The sequence below is a fragment of the Haemaphysalis longicornis genome, unplaced genomic scaffold, assembly GCF_048455015.1.
Source record: "Haemaphysalis longicornis isolate Haplotype H1 unplaced genomic scaffold, Haemaphysalis longicornis Haplotype H1 scaffold_1, whole genome shotgun sequence".
Taxonomy (NCBI): domain Eukaryota; kingdom Metazoa; phylum Arthropoda; class Arachnida; order Ixodida; family Ixodidae; genus Haemaphysalis; species Haemaphysalis longicornis.
Genome location: NW_027526203.1, coordinates 252109186 through 252130338, shown reverse-complemented (window position 1 = coordinate 252130338; position 21153 = coordinate 252109186). Strand labels below are relative to the sequence as shown.

General features: G+C 46.8%; 1 protein-coding gene across 1 annotated transcript in view; it reads right to left on the bottom strand.

The window, feature by feature from the left end:
- LOC144144311 (frequenin-2-like) overlaps positions 1-4271 on the bottom strand; it is a 404396-nt gene extending 400125 nt beyond the window's left edge. The window contains exon 1 of the mRNA XM_077675698.1: positions 4058-4271. Within this exon, the coding sequence (XP_077531824.1) occupies positions 4058-4121 (64 nt within the window). The 5' untranslated portion in view covers positions 4122-4271. The remainder of the gene's footprint in view (positions 1-4057) is intronic.
- Positions 4272-21153: the final 16882 nt, after the last annotated feature.

Below are 21153 nucleotides of genomic sequence, written 5' to 3'. Positions count from 1 at the left end.
CATATGAGGATGGTTAGGTTCCGCTGTCTCAACATTCGAAAGACTCTCCTCTCCGTTTTCTTTCCCCCGACTCACGGTCGGGCTACAGCAGCGGTGTCCGCCGCTCTAGCCCGGCCATGGCCGACGCTAGAGCACTGCACGGGCCGCAATTTTTAGGCCCGGCCCGACCCGGCCCGACAGAGACTCGGCCCGGGCCCGGCCCGGGCCCGACAAATTTTTAAAATGTAAGCCCGAGCCCGGCCCGAGCCCGACGAATTTCTAAAAACTGAGCCCGAGCCCGGCCCGAGGCCGACAAATTTCTAAAATATGAGCCCGTCCCGAACCCGACAGAATTCAACAAAATGAAAAAGGCGCCTCTTTCCTGTCAGTTTTCCTTCCTCCAGTTGTACCAACTAGCTCGCATCGACACATTATAAACATAAACTCGAAGAAGTTTGCTGTTACCCTAAAAGCGTCAGCAAAAAGCCGATACGACTACTTTGGATTTAATTTTCCTTTAAAGTTGGACCGAACTTTGTACAACACAAATATTCTCACTTACAAGCAGTATTTGCGGTATTCGTTTAACTTCATTTGCCACTTCATTTGCCAGTCTTCGAAATCAAGGCACACCGTGGGTAGCTTAAATGATTCCGAGCAAAAGCATAATTTTTAAGCGCTGGAATTCTTCAACAGATATTGCGTCTTTCGTTGTTTGAGCAGACGATGCGTCAGGTTTCAGCACTTGTTTTTTGTCTTTTCCTGTAGTTAAGTTGGCTACATTATTTAATCTGCGTTTCTATTCTTTCTTGCCTTTAATCATGATTTTAAAATAATTCTTACCCGAAAAATTATGGGCTTTGCTTCGGAAATGGGTCCTTCAAACTCTGCACACAGTGCGAAGCCCAGGTCACGTTTTTTTCTGTTTTTGTTTTATTTTGAAAAGTAGAGGGAAAAGACAGCCATGTTGTAGTCTGTGGCTGGAGTGCCCTTGTTTTCTGGCGCGCTTTCTCCCACCTATGCTGAGGGGGCCAAGACATTCTTTTTATTGATGTTAAGGCTTTCTAAGCGCAATACCTTCTTTTCACATCTTTTAATGGCGCCGTAGTGAATTGGCCTTCCGCTTTTTTTGCTTTCACTTAACCTGCGAGATCAACAAGAAAACTTTTTGTTGTCAAGAATTTAGAATTTGCGCTACAGGATCACCGAGCATCGGGGTCTGCCCGGGCCAGCTCGGGCCGGCACGGCCCGAACAAATTTTGGTTCAAGCCCGAGCCCGGCCCGGGCCCGAGAAACTGCGTGCTACCCGGCCCGAGCCCGGCCCGCGGGCCGGGCCGGGCTCGGGCTTTCGGGTTGGCCCGAGCCCGTGCAGTGCACTAGCCGACGCTGCTGCTGCGTTCGGGACGCCGCCCCCGTGAATTCCGAGTAACGGCTGGCAGAATCTCTGGTTTCACTTTTTGTAGAGCCACGTGTGTGAATTGAAGTGACGTCGCTTGGGCAATTGTTGTGGGCGTCGTTTAAGGCTTTGCTTTCCAACCACCTTCACAGCGTGGATTGGAGCCAATTTTTTAGTGAAGGTTATATGAATCGGCTACAATGTATTTTTCGCGTCTGCGAATAAAGTCACCTGTTTTTCATGTTCAAAGAAAGGATATGTTGTAGTTGGATTCAACTAACAGGGGGAGGAGTGGGTGACATCAAACCATCGGCTGGCGCAAGGAACAGAAAATTCTTTGTGCTAAATTTTAAATGTGACCGCCTTATTCGAGCTCAACTTCGTTTTTGAGGGTTTGAAATCAAATTACATCTTCAATACCGGGTAGCAGCAACAACGAAACCCATAATGTGGTCGCTAAAAAGAATCGGTCATTTGACCTTTATGTAACCGTGATGCTGCCTGCGGGCATAGGGTTACTAAACGAGTCTATTTCACGGGATGCCAACACTTTACCCTTTCTACCCTATCAGATGACCCGAACGCAACACGATGCTCTTGAAGTCGGCGCTCTGAATAGCTCTTCGTACTCTTTCACGATGGGTGCATGAGTACGAGTTCTCGCATGAAAAGTATGAATAGCTTACAGATGCAACCTCGACGGCCGTCCCTATATTCAACTTTGGTTTTGAAAACATTACGCCAGGTCGTGTGCATACTTATAGCTGCATTAGTCGGACAAAGAAAAACGCACGAAAGGTAAGTACAAGTGACTTCGGCATTAAGCTGACAAATGGAGAGAACGGTCCAGGATACTGACTGAGCTTTGGACATTAAATGCCTGAACCAATAGCTAAAGCCAGTAATAGGCATTTTGGTCTTGTTCTATTTCCTGTTCAGGTTTCACGTGTGCTTGCGAAATGTTGGTTCGGGTTCAGACTTACATTTGGCGGAATAGCGGCGCCAGTTTCAAATGCTTGAGTCTATAGGTACGCAAAGAAGGAATCAAAACAAGAGTACAGGGGCAAATGAAACAACTGAGCGTCGAACCGCGCGGGTGCTGCACCCATAGTCTGCGCTCACTTTTAGTTCGGGCTGTACAGGTCTTCCCTAGCGAAGCCCCTGCAGCTGCGTTGTATCATAGACAAACAAACTGGCCCTAGGCTGTTTGGACAACTTTTTTCCGCTTGTCTATTCAATCGATTGTGGACCAAGTTGAGCGTACTTTTGCCTACCACGTCACTACGACCTTAATTTGTTTGCTTTTTTTTTCTTCCAACAAGACTCTAACAGCAGCTACGTAGAAACCGGATAGGAACTTTCTATTTTCCGATTTCTGCTGTCAGTAAGGCCCCTTCAACCTCAATTGCAGGCAGCCGCAATAGCATTGTAATTGAAAGGGAATGTTATGAAGGAAAAAAAACATTCAGTTGTGTTGGAGATTTTTTTAAAGAAAGTGTTTTTTTGTGAACACATTGCATCCAGAAAAGCGTTCAGCTGGGATTTCACAAGTGCCCGTCTTTAATTAAATACCGTCCGCATGGTCTACAGCCTAATTGACTGAGACTGGGTACCGACGATACGAACTTGGAGACATGAGTGCGGCTTGCGCTGAAACTCAATTTCCAACTGCTGATGACATAACTCTCTTTTTGTGTCCTCCAATAAACACATGTTCTCTCTACACACTTCTGGCAAGTTTGCAAAGATCGTACACTTCCCAGTGGATGCAACTGAAAGGGACAAGTGAACTTTCAGGGAAACACTACATGCATGGGACCCACTTCACACAGCGGTTTTCCAAGTATTCACCGCTGTCTGCACCATAGTTTTCCTTTACACCAGCAGCAACGATTCAATGGAACCAATTCTTATTCCTCTCCCCTGCCGTGAAAGCTCGGGCTGAGTTAGCTTGACGGCTTTCGGTGGCATTCTCCTATGGCCAAGCTATTATTCACCCCCAAATAATGAAGACGGCATAGCAAGCACTTGCTTCGTACTCAGATGGGAACACGTTGGCTTCAGATCGTCATTGCAAGGTACGCAAGACGAGCTAAACACGGCTTCGTCATGCACGAATGTGGTTCATTTTGGCACCCGAGGCTAGAAATGTTCAGTGCGTCCTCGTTCCAGTACAGGACTTGCTGTGAAAACATGTAATTTTGGTCCTCAGGAAACATAAATTTGGGAAAAACGTTAAGACACTAACCATACCAGATTTTCTTTCACAAACTACTCGAAATTTAAATGAAGTGTTGGGGGACGTTTTTGCTTTCTTATAACCGCAGGCCACGCAAAGTGCTTTCTTAGTCAGATAGAAGGAACAGGCAGAGTCGCCAGTTTTATTTATGTAATAAATCGACAAAACAATCCCGTACTATACACTCAAATGTCCACTCAGGTGAACAGAAGGTTATTTAACGAGCAAGGCAAATAAAAATTAATCAACGCTAAAAAAGTCGTGTCAGGGAATTAATGAATCGGTTAAAACAATCCTGGAATAAACTGATGGATGTACTTGTTAATTAATTGATCAATCAATCAGTCAGACCATGAATAATTGATCAATTAATCAAATAACCCTCCAGAACACCATCGCAAAGAACCTAGGCACTTGGACAAGAAGGGCAGTTGGGCACTCACAGTATGTCTCGTTGACCAGCTGGTTGACGACCTCCTTCTTGAGCTTGCTGTTCTTCTTGCCCATGGCTGAGCAGTTGCACCGGAGCCAAAGGTGACCGCCGCCGCTGTGCTTCCGGGTGGCTGGGGGCGACCGGTGCTGCGCAAGCACGTGGGTTCCTCGGCGCTTCTCGACCCTCGGGCCCGGTGACCCTGCGTCCGCTGCCGGCGGGCCGCTTGCTCCGTCTGCCCGCGCACGCAGTCGGAACCCACCAAAAGCGCGCACAAATCGAGCGCGTCAAGCGCGTTCGGGACACACAGCCTGGTCTCGGGAGCCGGCTCCCTTCGATCGCTGGCGCCATCTCGGAAACGACTCCCGCACATCTACCCGCCATTTCGCGTTGCATTTGAAAACGGAGGCCATTGGGGGCGTAAAAGGAGTATCTTGGTTGCATTTGAACCACGAAACTGTGTTTTTTATAACATGGACCAGCAAGGGAAAGCGTGAAAAAGAACAGGCACAGATATCGACAGTGACAGTTCGGGCTTTGTTTTTAAATTACTAAAGATTTCTTTAGTATTGATGTACAAGTCCTACACTATTCCATGCCATTCGAGGATCTTATGAAGAGTGTATGGCTTTGCATCACCGAAGATAATGACGAGCAAAAGTTCGTTAGCACTTGTGTGTCTGTCAAGAGCTTCCGGGAAATCTAATCGTTTTATTTCAGGTCCACGTTTGTGGAATAGAAAGGAAAGTTTTATCCCCAAAAAACAGGTGTGTACATAGGGTCTAAAGTTGCCCCTGTTCTTAGCAACATATTTCTAGGAAGAATTGACAGACAAATTGAGAAAAACTTGGGAGAGGGGGCCAGTAGGATTGTCAGATATGTAGATGATTTTATAGTTTTTGTAAAGCCTGATAGCCTTGACCAAAAGGTGACTCAGTTTTTGAACTCTTTTAAACAGTACGGCTGTAGACTGAGCTTCACAGTTGAGTTACCAAAGGAACATGAATTACAGTTTTTGGATCTGAGGCTGTATCGAGAAGAAAAACATATATGCTGGTCCTACTTCCCGCGTTCAAAGAAGCCAATACTAAACTTCAATTCCGGGCACTCAAAGATCGTAAAAATGGGGATCGGTGTTTCTTGTCTGCGAGCATCCCTCACAAAATCGTGCACCGGAAAAAATTTCTAATAGTTTCGCAAGCCAGCTAGAGAGACAAAATGGGGCTGGTCTTTTGCACTATGTCATTCGTAAGATAATCCTTAAGTTAATAAAAGGCGCGAAATCCGATTGGGGGAGCGAGAAAAAGAAAATAAGTGTAAAAAACCTGTCGTCATTCCGTATATGCACAAAATGTCGCACGGGTTAAAAAATGTTGCTAACCGGTATGACGTGGACGTAGTTTTTTCAGCCCCAAACAAACTGACCAAGTTATGCGGCAAAATAGACAAGATGTTATCTCCCAGTGAGAAGCCGTCAAGAAAACAAGCGTGCCAAGTCAACCATACTTCCCCCTTTGTGCGGTGTGCAACGTGTGTTGTGTATCTGATACCGATGACGTGTGGCCACATGTATGTAGGACAAACTGGACGATGTTTAAACATACGTCTACAAGAACACAAAAACGGTGAAAAATCAAAGCAGGGCTCCCAACTATGGGAACACTGCACCACGCATGGGTGTCCGCCTATCTTAAGTGTTACCACAGTTTTACCTCGGCATCGAGATAAAACCACTCGAGAGCTGATAGAAGCATTTCACATTAAAAGGTCCGGAGATAGATGTGTTAGTGCCCCATCAATTTTTATAACATACAAAGAATATGTTTATCTGTGCAACTCGTTGCGATCGTAGGGATTCTTGATATGTTATGGTGTTGCTGTTTTAATCCTGTGCCATTTTATTGTCGCTTGTACACCGGTATGCAACCCCTGTAAAAAGTGACCTTCATGGTTTCATGTTGGGCGAGAGTAACGCACCACGTGAGATGTTGAAAGTATATATTTGTTTTTTTTTTAATAAACAAATAGCTGCGAATTAGCGCCATGTCGTCTCTGTTTTCTACCTTTTGTCCCTGTTGTGCGAGCGCTTCCACCTTCAAGATGAACAGCTACCACCTAGACCAATTGTCCGTTCGACCCCCAGCTCCGTTGTTCTTTTTTTGCAACTGAACACCTATTTCACACCATTTCAACAACCTAGAGAAAGCCAAGCGTGTTGCAGTCGGTAAACAACCTTTTCGCCGCACGACTGTAGTCTTTTTAATTTTGAAGGTTCAAATTGGTGTTTCACGTACCAAAGCTAAACTTGGGGCATGAGGCGCACCGCATATGGAAACGACCGATCATTGCATACTAGCAATTATTTTTTTTTTCGTTTGAAAATTTCTTGTGAGTAGAGGAGTATATGAGGGGATGTCTTCTTCTTTACAGTGCTATTATGGCCTTATTCAATAAACAGCTGAACACCTTTTACACACCCTTTCAACACCCTAAAAAAAACAAGGGTGTTGAAGTTTATCAACACCTTTTTTTCACACAAGAAGGGTGTAGAGCTAGGAAAAGGGTGTTGAGATTCAAGAAAAAGGGTGTAAAGGCCTCCCAACATCGTTTTTCCACTTATGGTACACCCTTTTTGGCTTAAAGGGCGTAAAGAAGTTTAGTGTGTGAGCTAGATAAAATCCTGGGCCACTGGCCTTCACCGTAATCTACGCACAAGGCAACAAAGGCGCTCCTGTGCTTCCTAAAAACAACGAACTTGCACCGAAGGCTGTAGCACAGAAGACTACTCTCTATGAAGTCAATGAACTCTATCGTCTAGAGCGTCGTAACGCTGGCCACACTTCTTTATGCTCTGTCCTTACCTTCCCCTTCTTTTACAGTTTTCATCTTTTTTCCCATTGTTCCCCTTCCCTACGTGTAGGATAGCAAATTAGGCCACAGCCTGGTTGACACTCCTGCATTTCCTTTACCTTTATTCCCCCCCTTCCTTCTAATTAACCTCTTCATGAAGTTGTCTGAAATCCCGGATATTCATCAGAAAATATATGCCGACAGCATCACGATATCGATCCAAAAAAGATCGGCAGGATTTATGAACGACGGTGGCCAACAGGCCGCCAACGTAGCCCAGGCCTGTGCGAAAGGCTGCGGATTAACCTGCGCCCCTCAAAAATCCGAGCTCTTACTCGTACAAAAGAGGAGACGCGACACAGCCATGGACCTAAAGACCAGACTGGGCAGACATATCCTTCCTTCCTCAACTATTAAGATTCTGGGCATGACTTATCAAGACAATTGCTAAAACAACCAGCTCATCCAAAAACTAGAATAACCCACGGCACAAATATTAAGGGTGATCCAAACTATTGCTAATCAAAAACACAGCATGAAAGAGCATGACATGGTACGGTTAGTCTAAGCGTTAATCGTTCCTCGGATGACCTACGCCGCCCCTACAACATCTTTGAGGTGCGAGAAAAGCGGAAGATAAACACAATTATCGGCAAAGCTTACAAACAAGCCCTAGCTTTGGCCACAGTTACATGAACTGGTCGACTGCTAGCACTTGGACTGCACAACACTCTAGAAGAATTGATCGAAGCCCACCTCACTGCGCAGAGAACACGCCTAACCAGTACCCCCACTGGACGCCACGCATTCCAACACCTAGGCTACGCACTCCCACAAACCATTGAAGCGACATCGGACATCCCACTTGACATTCGGTCAAAGCTGAGAGTCCCCTTACTTGCACGGAATTCGAACCATCAGCACCATGGAGGGAGAAGACAATCCACACCCCCCTCGAAAAAATATACGGAGACTGTGGCTCCATGGTGCAGTGGCGCACGCAGGATTTCGGTTCGGGAGAGGGGTAGGGGGGGGGGGGGAGACAAAAAGTAAAAAATAAAAAAATGATAAGAAACAAAACTTTGAAAACGTGAAATTTAAAAAGTATATCGTGAATAAAACACGCTTTTCAGGGCATGGTACCCGCCCTCTCCATAACCCTCCGGGTGTTCCCATTATCTTTGTGTTTCGGCAGTGACATTCCAATTGCCTTATTCTGATGAAAGCAGACGTCGACGTGGCATAGACTTAACACAATGGTTGTTGTAGAAGATCGATGACACGTAATCTATAGGTGATGATGTTGGTTGCCGTAGTTCGGTAGTCCGTCGTGAGAATGCAAGACTCGTGGACGCACTGATAGAACACAAAGGAAGGTACTCTATTAAGAACTAGACGCAAGATGACCGGCGTCGCCCATGCTTGGGCGCGCACTACCGCTCTAGGCCCGCGCAATCTAAGTCACGTGAGTCACTATTGAAGTGGGCCCCACCAGGTGGCGGTACTTGTCCGCTTGGGGCGTGACGGAGCGCAGTACTGGCAGTACCACAGAACAGGGAGGGTTTAGAGAAGCAAAGGTCTGTCTAGCTGACCTGCCCTTCAGGGGAGGAATTAACCCGGATGTGACGTCACGTTTGCTCGCAGCGTACCCGCGCGGTGTGTTTACATTTTTCCCAGTGCTGCCTACACGGCGCGTGCTCCGTAGTGACCGTAGTGGTTCAAGTAGTCGCGTTGGACTTTTGCTGTCGACGCAAGAACTCCTGAAGTGTCGGTGGTTGTCGCCCTGTAAACCTTCGTTCAACAGCTCCAGCGTCTTCTGGCTCCACGGCTTTGCAGTTAGCTGAGGGCGTTCAACTGTCCACCATCGGCCGACTCAGGTGAGCACTCCTTTTTGGCGGGTTTGCAATCAGTTCGCATATCTCCTACTGAAAAGCTTGATTTCTGCTCGCGGCAGTTATATTAGCGACGCTTACGAAATTCTTAACGGCGCGTTCTCACCGTCTTGCATTATTGTCGCTGTTTATGCTTCTCTGTTCGCGTCTGTCGGCGATCGCGAGCTGTTGACGGCTTGTTGCAGGGCGCGGAAACTCGCTCGCATGCAAACCCGTCTCGCCCATGGCGTTTCCTTGTCTCTTCTTTAATGTGGCGTCATTAACATCACTTGTTATCCTCGACCCTTTTTCTAGACAACGTGCCTTGTGCTAACCGATCTTAATATTGTAAAGAAAATGAACTTACAGTGCGATCTGTTGGTGAAGTTAGGAGCGTGACAGGACGCTGTTGGCAAGGTTTTCATGTGTGCGTGTGGTTCGTGAGGGCGTTGTAACACGCTCCTTTAGCCTGTTGCACTTGTTGCTGCATCCAGCACTTTTGCTTGCCAGGAGTGTCTGCCAAGGGATGCTTACTTCGTTATATGTTTTCATTTTTAATAGTGGGGCCAATCATCGCTCAATAACCGATGGAAATTCAGCGGGAACGACCCGGATAACGCAGGGCGGCCAATAGCACTGCTTCTGTGGTCTTCGCTGTCTTTTGCCCTTTTTTTACTCATCCTAGATTGTTTATTTACTGCTGCCTCAACGGTGTTTCATTCCTCATGTTCCATGTCTTTCTCTTGCAGCATCTCCTGACTGCAGTCACGGTGCCCCTAGCCTGCCTGCAGCACTCATCCTGCCATTCTAGTGGGGACTGATGCTTGCAGGCCACTTGTCACAACCAAACGGGTTCCCGACTTTGCCTGGCTTGTAATTGATGGTATACTTTAGATCCACCGCTGCGTTCTCCCTCTGTGTACATTTCAAGCGAGGGTTTACAGTCACACGGTAGTTGATAGCCATGGGGACAGCAGCGTATGTACTGAAAATCAAGCTCAGTTATTTAGGCCAATGTCAAAAAACCAACCTGGTCTACGCATCCACTCCAGCCTGACATTTTCAAGTACAAGTCTTTCAGTAAGTAGTGTAACAATGAAGAGGTAGGGATAGCTCATGCACTGCTTATTTGCTAACTTCATTTTTTTACTGATGAAAATTTATGGACGATACTATACGTACCACCTCGTGAGGTCCCACCAGAAATTGTTATATGCACTACCGATATAGCACAATCTATGAGGCGGGCTGGCGTGACCTCCATGCAAACAGCATCGTACGTGGTTTCCGTCACTATAAAGTTTGCACTGTATTCTTGGGTGTGTAATGGGTTATGGCTGACCACAGGGTCGTTTACGGCGCCTTTCATCTTCCAGTGGAGGCAGGAACATAAATTACATTGTCGGCCAGGGCACAATACATTCTGACACCACCATAGATATACCGTGCCTCGGATGCCCGCGTCATTTTTTTTTTATTTTACTTTTATTTTGTGTAAGCAAGGATGTATCTAGTGCCTCTATGCTGTCTATCCTTGGTTTTTGCAAACACTCTAAGTAATATCGCACGGTAGCTTTATTCGTCTTAATGATATTTCTCAGGTGCCAGATTGCTCAGATCTCGCATGGTTTCCTATGGCTGCAGGGATGTACAATGTCTCGGGTTCGATTCTTGGCTGCCGAGGCTGCATTGAATTTATAAAGCAAAAAAAATTAACCTTCTGTACACGATGTCTTGGTTTACGCTAAAGATCCTTGAGTGAGAGGTCTACCACGCTGCCCTGTGCCTCATAGTGCGAAGTGCCCTCAGTTTACTCGATTATGCAGCAGTTACTTAGTGCCTTCTCATGTAAACTCTTGAGTGCAAACGGGAGAAGGTGCACCTACCTCGCCTTGAGCTGTTAGACTAAGTTGCCTTTTTAGCACGACGTCTAAGCTATGTGAGAAAGCCATACAGGGCTGAGAATGTTGTAAGAAACGCTTCTTATGTGAAGCAGCTCATACATGGCGTTTAAAAAAAGCTTAAGTCACATTATTTTGCAGTGCGCTCTTTAAACGTTTTACACCCCTCCTACCGCCGTGCTTTTATTGTTAATAAAGGCCCTTGCATATGTAGACACAGGAAAATGAAGCAGGAAGACATATAGATATTTTTTTCAGCTGCACAGTGTCGCAGGCTATGCACCTGACACAATGCTGTTTGTTCATCACGGTTTGCACTGTGCTTTGAAACAGTTTGTTACCAAGATCCAAAGACTCACTTGGCAATTTCATGTCAGGAATGATACAAAAAGATTATCTGTGGAAGCAATGCCCATATTATTCTTGTCATTTTGTAGTTTATGAGAGCTGCTGCAGCCAAGCATTCTATGGTATATTTATGAACTAGAAAATACATGGAAAAGGCAGTCTCTAAGCAGGAGGAAAACTATCGAGTAGCATCTGCATTTAGTTTAAATAGTGGCGTGTTGCCCAACTGCTGGGCAACCGCTATTAATTTTATGCCATGTCAGATGCCCATGATTGTGCTCAAGTATGTGAACTCTTAGGCAGTTACATGTAGATAAAAGAATTCCGTGCTATCTTCATTCATTCTCTGCAACTCGTTTGTGCTCATGGGGAGCATTCGGAGTGAGACGCTTAGCATAATAAAAATCAGAATACGTCTTACTCAGTTGGACTCAAGATATACGTGATCAGGACACGTCTACTTCTGAATGCTTAAATACCTGATCATATATGAAAAATGGCCAACTTAAAAAGCTGAAGGAAAAGAAGCAGCCCCACTTCTTCACCGTAAAATAAAAAAAGGACGAGAAGAAACTATTTTACATTGTTTACAGGCAATTAAAAATAGGTCTGCATGCAAAAGGTCCAGGCGAGGCTGTTGTTTCTTACGCTTTCAAGAATACATTAATACTGTTGTTGTTGTGCAATATAAAGTGAATTTTTCTTACACTACTTCCGCCGCTTCAGTTGTCCTTTCTGGGTGACCTATGAGACCAAAGGTGCAATGTAATTAACAGTACGGCTATGTTGGTTGTAAACATGATAGAAAAAGAGCACAAACGTACGCATGGCAAAATTCAGGACTTTTGTTGTGTTGTTTTTTATTTATAGTTAATTTTGTTTTGTCCTATGGCACAATGCAACTCTCGAAACCACCTTTCCAGAGAAACCTATTGAGCACAATTTTTCATACCAGGCAATATTACGTGCAATGGCTGCACAACACTTTTTGCTCGAATATGTGGCTAAAAAATGTCTTTGTTATTTTGAAGCACGCAGTTTTCATTGCCAGTCAGACAAAACGGGGCCAGATGCCATCTGTGCAGAACCGCATGTGACCGCACCATGGGAGGAGGAGGACAAACATTTTATTGAGCCTTTAAAGGCCCCTTAGGGGACGTGGTGACCGGCGTACCGGTGACCACAGCAGCCGTCGCCGTGACCACCCGTTGGGTAGACAGGTCGGAACTTCCCAGCGCCTCAGCCCAGTTGCCCACCGTCTGCTAAGAGGGGATAGGGGTTGTGGGGACAGTTCCAAAGGAGATGGTCCAGAGTTTCCACTGCTCCGCAGGCCGGGCAGTTGGGGGAGGGGTAGACGGAAGGATAAATATGGTGCAGGTGGTAGCAACAGGGGAGGGTATGGGTTTGCACCAGTCACCATAGCCGTTCTTCTCTGTTGGATAAATCCAGGTGCGCGGGAGGGAGTTGGCGGCGTGAGAGGCAGTAATGTGCCGTAATATCTTGGGAGGTCAACAGACTGTCCCGAGCTGATAGGGCTCCGTGAAAGGGTTCGAGGCTAGGGCCTGCTCGGACGGTGAGCTCTCGAGCGGCCCTATGTGCTCCTCATTTCCCCCCACGCCCGTCTGGACAAGAGTCCAGATCAGCTCTATGGGTACGGTAGGAGGATTTTAGAAGAGAATTCCGAGCACCAGGGGCGAGATCATGCCTCTGGCGTAATTTCGAATGGCCGTTTTCGAATCCGAGATGATAGTGGTAGGGGGCGGCCTATTTGTAAGGGATAGGGCGATTGCCGCCTCTTCCGCCTCAGCGGGTCGGATGGTGCGGACTCTTAGGGAGTTAGAGGAGGAGTGTTGGGATGGTTGATTAGTGCGACAGCGTATGCGTCCTGCCGTCGGTAGCAAGCTCCATCCACGTAAACCGTAGTGGGGTGGACGGGGTATTTCTCTGTAAGCGCTTGTGCCCGTTGTTCCCTACGCTGCTTGTTGAAAACAGGGTGCATATTGCGCGCTAAAGGGCGGATAGTGAGGGAGCCATGAATGTCGGGTGGTACCGGGAGCCTGTCGTCACAGAGAATAGGGTCTTTAAGGTTAAGAGTAGCAAGGAGAGTGCGGCCGGTGGGGGTGAAATTTAGCTGACCGATAAGGTGGGCTTCAATGAGTTCCTCTGCCGTATTGTAAATGCCGAGTTTCTCGAGTCTGGCAGTGGTAGTGCTCTGAGGGATTTGTAGCGCTGTTTTGTAGATCTTTCGAATGAGGCAGTTGACTTTAGAGAGTTCGGTACGCGAGGGCAAGAGATACGGGAGGCAGTAAGTGAGACGGCTGAGCACAAATGCCTGTATCACCCGGATACGCTCCATTTCTTTGAGCCCCTTGTTGTGGGCAGTAATCCTGCGGATGAGGGTGATCGTCTGATTCACCTGAGAAGTCAGCTGTGCTGGGTACTTACTGTTTGCGCGATTGCGCTGTATGAAGAGCCCAAGTATTTTCAGGACTACCACTTGGGGAACATCCCTACCGCCAATCCGGACCACAATGGTGGGTGTCTGGGGTAGGTTGCCAGTTGGTTTGGCGGGGAGGATTAAAAGCTCAGATTTTTCAGGTGAGCATCCAAGCCCAACTTCGCGAGCGGCGGCGGTAACTAAGTCAGTTCCCTGTTGGAGAGCCTCCTCGATTTGAGCGTCGCTGCCTCTGGTGGTCCACAGCGCAATATCATCGGCGTAAGCGAGGGACTGCGGCGAGCTTACTGGGAAGGTGGATTAGGGCAATGTTAAAGGGGCCCTGAAAGGCGTTTTGAGCACACTAAATTGACTAGCGCAATCGTTAGATTGGGTCGTCAACATCATCTGTGCCAAGTATTACTCTATTACGCGCAGCGGAAAGCTCACACTTTTGTTGCAAAGTTTGTCGCTTTTTTCTCACCCTTTCCTTCGTGTTTTTGGAAGCCGCCATCTTCACATGTCTACATCATCGATACCCAGATGTTCGTCATGAGCTAGACATCCTGCTATTGGGCGACTTTTTCACGCACTTCCGGCAAAGAGATGAGTCGTCTGCTCAGCGTCGGCTCGCCGGCTGATCTGCCAGCGGAGTGCCGGATTGCTTGGACATTTTACGACAAACGAAACAAGTGTAAACAAACGCTTAACCGTTTGTATGAATGCAACAGGGCTATAACACGACATGAATATTCTCTTACTTGAGTACGTTCCATAAAGAAAGCGTTGAAGCCCCGTGGCACTTCTTTCTTGCAATCGCAGATAACGCCCTGAGCCGAATGCCCGGGTTTGACGCATACATTTTATTCCACTTCAAAACAATCCAGAGATGCGTTTCGAACGAACACAACGTCACAACATGCGTTGCAAGTCCGAACCGCGATTGACAGACGATGGGTTGCCTCCTCCAGCCCCTCGTAAATTCAGCACTCACCTCGCGCACGGTTTGCGGAGACGAACAGCAAGTCACTTAACTCTGGCGCACAAGCCGAGATGGCTTTTAGCCATGCACACTGCACATACCCCATGCGAGATTGAGTCGTACGCCACTTGAGAAAGATAATCCAAACCCTGGGAAGCACTATCCACCCGCAGAAGCACAACGTCGCATTTCATCGCGAAACAAGGGCGTCCACAACACACACACCATCGCCTCCTGTAATGCCAAACGCATCTCGCACTTCCAAATAGGAGTGAGTAGTATGCCTGCAGTGCCCATATGCCGCGAGGTGGGGCCCCAAGCTGAACCGGGATCACGCAACCGTAACTGACTTCTAGAGCGGTTTGTGCCTTGTTGCCAGGGCAACCGATGTTTGATATTGTCAAAGAAATGGTGCTCGCTCCAGCGCTAGAAAGCTCAGAGCCGCGGTGGAGCATGTTTTGCCAACGTTGCCGCTCTCCACCACGCGTCGCCCCAAGCTGAACTGGCGTTTTGTGCACGGGTTCTGTATCGGTTTAAAATGTCTTTTTCACATGCCGCCGGCAGGAATTACCAACGCCACAAAATAAGACCCGGCACCAGCGGGGCCACATCTGATACGGCGCTTTTTGGATAAACAGCGCGCTGTGCATCCAAGGGAGCGAGCGCAGGATCCTCCCCGTGCGGCTGCGAGTTCGCCGCCGATATTAAGTCGCGTGCCGCCGATAGCAAAGTTCTGCAGCAACGTACACCGCGAAAGGGCAAGGCTAGGCCGCCGCACACATGGGGCCAGATTTTTCGTTCGCTTTTCCAGCCTTCAGCGGAGTGCGAGATTCATGGTGTCAACAAAGCTTGCCCGTAGCGGACGGCTGTGTGAGCAGCGCAATAGCGGAAGTACGTCACCGCCGGGGAGCGCAGCATCATGGGAGGGAAGGCTCGCTCGCCGTCAACAGCGGAGAGTAAGTTGAAAGGAGGAGGAAACGCGGCGCGACGATAATGCGCGGTTTTTGATTTCCGATTTCTCAGCTAATACTCATCGCTTCAACAAAATTCTTGCGGGAGGAGATTGCTAATACATTGCTTTATTTGGTTACATGTACATCCACGCATCGGCGGAAGGTATTTCAGGACCCCTTTAAATAGGAGCGGGGATAATACTGCGCCTTGAGGCGTGCCAATGGTTGGGAGATGGATAGTGTTGGATTGTACGTCGCTGAGCTGAATAACAGCCATGCGGTTCGAAAGGAAGTTACGGATATAGTTGTACGTGTGGCTACCCGGAGCCAAAGTGGCAACGTTACGCAGAATAGCCTGGTGTGATACGCGATCAAAAGCTTTCTCAAGATGTAGTGCCAAAATGGCTTAAATATCTACCTTTGAAGGGGCAGCGATAATTTCGTGTTTTAATTGCAGGAGTACATCTTCGGTTTCCGCACCGTGTTGTCGTTTTTTGCCAATCGCTTGTTAGCCCTACGGGAACCACAGCACGTGTAGTGACTGCCATAATCTTTGTCTCAGCCTTATAAATTGACGTGAATCTTTTTCCTCCTTAGTTAAAAAAGATTTCTTTTTTTGTTTTTTGATCCTGTTTACAGTAAGCACTATTTTTTGTAGAAAAAAAGAACTGCCACCTGAAGAAAACCAGCTCTGCTTCAAAAATGCAATGATCAAGATTAGTATCATACTAGTACAATGGGAACATATAAATGTTAAAATGTAAAAGATTAGCCATATACATAAATAACTAATAAGGTGTGCCTTTGCGCAAATTGGTTTTCAATACATAAACAAAGGAGTGCTTCAAAGAAAAAGGACAAGAAAAAAATTAACCATCTTTTCGTGGGGAACCCTGAGGAGATGCGAAGCATCATGTGGGTTCCGTGTGGTTCCATTGTGTTGTTTCATTTATCGAAGCACGAATGGGAACGTAATCTGCACCCCCATGGTGCTTTTGGTTTAAGACCAGTGTGCCCCCTTAGAAAAAAAGAATTTGACTTTTTTGGTAGACAGCTCAATAAAAGACCTCCCAAAAGCAAAGATTGAGGTGTGTTTCCACCATACTACTCTAGGGTGCTAGCTGGTGGCAACTGCCCTGGATGAACCTCTTTTAAACTTTATTTCAGGAAATGAGTGAAGATCAACCCCCTTTTACGATGGGACGCTACATGAATGGTTCATTTTTAGCAACTAGATTCAATGTCATGTCTTCATCTTCTCTCTAAGGGGTTTTGGCACTTCCCCTTAACGGTGATTTACCTTGACTTGTGACAGCCACGCAGCACTTTTTTCATTTGTAACATCATGGCAATTTGCAGTCCCACTTCCAGTTGGTTCCTCCTACTGTGTACTGCGGAGTGCAGAGTACTGGGTGGTAGTAGTGTCGCCAGCAAGCAGTCCTCTAGCTCCCACTTTGCTGTTCATCTATACTATCCAGCCACACGCCTGGTTGACGAGAAAGTACAGTGGCTACTAAGACTCCCAACCCTTAAAGGTGTTGTGCCACCAAATTTTAAGTCTGTAAAAAGCCTGCTGTAGGCTTCCTCTGCATGCAACGACCCTCAACACGAAGTGCTGGGTACAGCAAGTGCTTAATATATATTTTAATTCGCTTCTAAAAATTACCTAAATGCTCTTCTGGAAATCGGGACCCATCGCTAGCGCCACTAACCATGACGTCAGTGTATTGCCAGCGCAGCAAAGTTTGTGACGTCATACAACGCTAGCGACTCGAGCGACGTGAACGTGAACTCCAGTTACCACAGTTTGTTTGGTCGCTTGGTCGTATCGACACACTATACCGATACGACGGCGACGCCGACGAGTCGTTAAAACATCGGCCAACTGACCGCGTTGTCACACCACGCCGACGGCGACACAAACACGTCGGCCGATGGAAAGTCGCCGTAGTGTGACTGACTCGCCGACCGAAGACGCCAACAAAACCGGTCGCCTGACTGGTCGCACGACGCGTCGTCAATCGACCGAGAAGCGAAAACTGCGCCCCGACAACATTCGTGCCGCAATGAACGCGGCTCTATTTTGTTAGTTTCTGGAGGGTAATAAACTCAGTAAGTTCCATGAAGCCCATACAACTCAACACTAGCGCTAATGCGATCCGTATTTTGGCGTTCGACGCTTCGGCCGTGCTCTTCGGCGACGCCGCTACCCCGGAATGCGTGTGCGATCGGCTCGCCTGTAGAAAATATAAGGTCAGTTTCGTGCAGAAGAACAGTTACGTAGGGTAATTTGGGTAATAAGGGATCAGTATCGGCAAAGGTTTTTAACGTAAAACGTAAAACCAAAGTACGGCAAGCACTATCCCTTCAGTGCAAAATCGCAGTCGCAGCCGGGCACACTTATTTTTGCGAGCGCTTTCGCAGAAGAGCAGAGTTGATGGCGATAAGTCGTCGCGGGGGCTTCGCGGAACCTTGCTGCGCAAGCGCTATTTAAAAAATGTGAGTTTACAAGCCAGGAATTCTGTAAACTAGCTAGTAAACACCGACGTACGACTCCAAGGATGGGCCTCCATCTAGTACACCGGCTATATCGCGGAGCGGAATCGTTTGTTCGCTGGCTCAGTGGTCTCGCGCGTTCCGCCCATCCGGTCAACGTTGCCGGTTCGATTCGCGGCGGAGGCAGCTTTTTTTTTTTTTTTTTTTGAGCGTTTTTTTAGCATTTTTATGGTTTGCAAATCCATGGTTTTCATTTGTCTGCATCCGAGGATGCAGACAAAGAATCCGCGTCGGAGCTGTCGCGGCTTGACGTGACGAGTCGGCGTGTTTACTTCCGTGGTGAAGCACGTATGTGGGGGAGCAGACGCCGCAGTAAAGTCGCAACGTACCGCAGCGCCGCCGTGGCAGAACCTCCTCGCAACACTTTGACGTCACTGCTTGAATCGGCGCCCAGAAACCGAAACCGAATCCTGTTCACATGAATCGTGCGATAATAAATTTTTCACTCAGAATATGTGCGTGTGAGAGCATGTATCATGCTTTCTAACGAATTATAAAACGTTTGCAACAAAGAATGCACAAGCAACAAATTTGGTGGCACAACACCTTTAATTTTGTACATTTGCCGTATTCTTCGTCCTTGTTCGGCTGCGTGAGAAGGTTCACACGCAACTGCTGTGCTCTTCTATTGCTCTGTCTCCTATCCAGAGAGTTCCTCTCCGCAGTTATGTGCAAATCTGTGGCTGTTGTCAGTTTCATCATTGCTGTTTGCTCTCTGTTACTTGTTCTTTCATGTGTTCATTAATTGGTATACTTACAAGGCAATAAATGTGCACCCTTTTGTCTTACGACAATAATGGCTTTTTTTTCTTTAATGTTTATTGAAATGCAGAAAAAACACCCGGGGGTCTCTTGCTAGTGCATCAGACCCCCTTAGGGGTAGCGATAAGTTAAGGTTCAAACGGGTATGGGTGGGAAATAGCAAGGGAAAAATAGTGGGTTGGGATATGAAATGCAGGAGAATGTCCCACACTGCCTTCGCTAAATTAGGTGGGTAGGAGGAATGCAGGAGGTCATTTAAGGAATTTGGTTGTAAGTTAGTGGGAAGGGTGTCTAGGAGAACCTGTCTTTCAGCTTAACTCAAAGTTTTCTCATGACGGATTCCTTGCTTGATTGTCATCTGAGCTTGGACGTTGCCTCATTTAGCTATCACTTTTACTTGCATGCAGTTTGGACTTTTGATGGCAGTGGCTTTGAAACTTCGCCGCTTGACTTTGCATGACGAAAGCTTCGCGTTCAGCTGTCGTCGTCATTAGATTGTGAGGTGCACTATTTTTGTCGAATTTTGCATGTCGATGCACCGCTATCCAGATTCAAACTGCTTTGACGATGTTGTAATGGTGTCACGGAATAGATTTTGGTTTCACACCGCGAGGGTCCTGATTTGTTTGACTGCAGGAAGCGTTTTTTTCTGCACTTCTTTACCCACGATCATTATCATTGTCAGAGAAAGTTGGCTTTTCTGCAATGCCTTTTTGGCATGGCATATTCCACTGGTGAGACAGAAAGTTTTGCTTTAAAATCGGGTCTTCGAGCACTTTTGGTCCAGTGAGTAGCAACCCAGGCAGCACAGGACTGTTCGGCCTAAAACAGGCCGGTGTACTTTGGCCGGTGATTTTCTGTCCGGCCGTTTTCCGGCAGCCATGTTCGGCCCATGTCCAAATGTGGGCCTTTTGGCCGTATACGGCCGTACTCCCATGGCTGTCCAACGGCCAGTATCCGTCGGCCAGTCGACCGGCTTACGGTCATACGGCCAGATTCCAGCCGTAGGGCTCCGGCCATTCCAAAGATACCCGTGTACGGCCGAAGTACGGCCGCCGGAGGACAGCCGAGATGCGGTCGTCGGACTCCGGCCGGACTAAAGCTACCGGAAATACGGCCGTGCTACGGGCATTGGAGTTCAGCCACAGTACGTTAACTGTACTGAGGCCGGTCACTGCATGTCGCACAAGCAGATGACTCATTCGCACAGTGCAGAAGCAGCACAAACCCAGCATTTTGGGTCCAATGCAGCCACATCAAAGTGAGCTCGCGCGCAACCACCAGCCGTCAAGCTTTCAGCGCAGCCTTGCATAATTACCAGCCTCAGTTGACAGGAAAATTCATTTATTAAACAGTGCTCACAAATTGTCGTTCCTTTAATTGCTGTGCCTCTTTTACTGCCGAACACAGAAAATATTCAGTTCTTTGTAGAGTTTGAATAGATGTATTGTCCAGGTCCTGATATCCTCTGTGGGCGGCTTACCTGTAATAAACGGGGAAAGAGGGGGGGGGGGGGGGGGGCGGAGGGCGCATATTTTAGTGGGTTGAATTTCAGGGAGATAAATTTCGCCGCTTTTAGACAATTTCTTTTAGGGCAATATTCCGGAACACTTTCATGCTATGACTACGTAAACTATTTTTATAACAGTTGCTTGACCAATTTTGCTGTATATAAAACCGGCGTGAATGGCTTTACGAAGCGTTTTGGTTCTCAACAAAACCCTCAGGAGCATTTAATATAACTCCTTCACAAAAAAGTATGTCCAGTTTTTGCCCATTTTTCTTGCAAAGACATTTTCTACTCGATCAACTTTTCTGATGATCTTGCGCAGGGCTGATCCTAAGAAGGAGCGAACAGGTACTTTCATTTTCAATCTATTTTAATGTTGTTTTCATGAGTATACGTCCACACCACTTAATAGTCCAAAAGAACTTAATTTTCTTCTTATGTCATACTACGTTCAAAAAATTCCAGACGCGTTGCGAATGACGCTCTGCTTCAGGTGGCTGCAGTTGTATCCCTCTGTGTTCACGCAAGGAAAGGCGTAAAATTAGAGTTACATAATTTGTTTCAAACCAATAACATAGCAATTGTAGCATGCATACAGGAAACCTTGCATACTGCAACGAATAGGGCAATAAATATTTTATTGGTCAAGGTTGAATGCGTAGGGTTCTCAACCCGTCGGAGGCAAACTTGCGCCTCTGGAAGTTTATTTATTTATTTATTTATTTATTTGTTTATTTATTCATTTTTTAAATAATTTATTTATTTATTTATTTATTTATTTATTTATTTATTTATTTATTTATTTATTTATTTATTTATTTATTTATTTATTTGATGCCTGCTTGCCTTTGCATGCATTACAGAAGGGAGATACATAACACTAAGCATTAAATATGAGACAAAATAACAAAATATTTCTACAAAGCGCGCTGAAAATCGTCA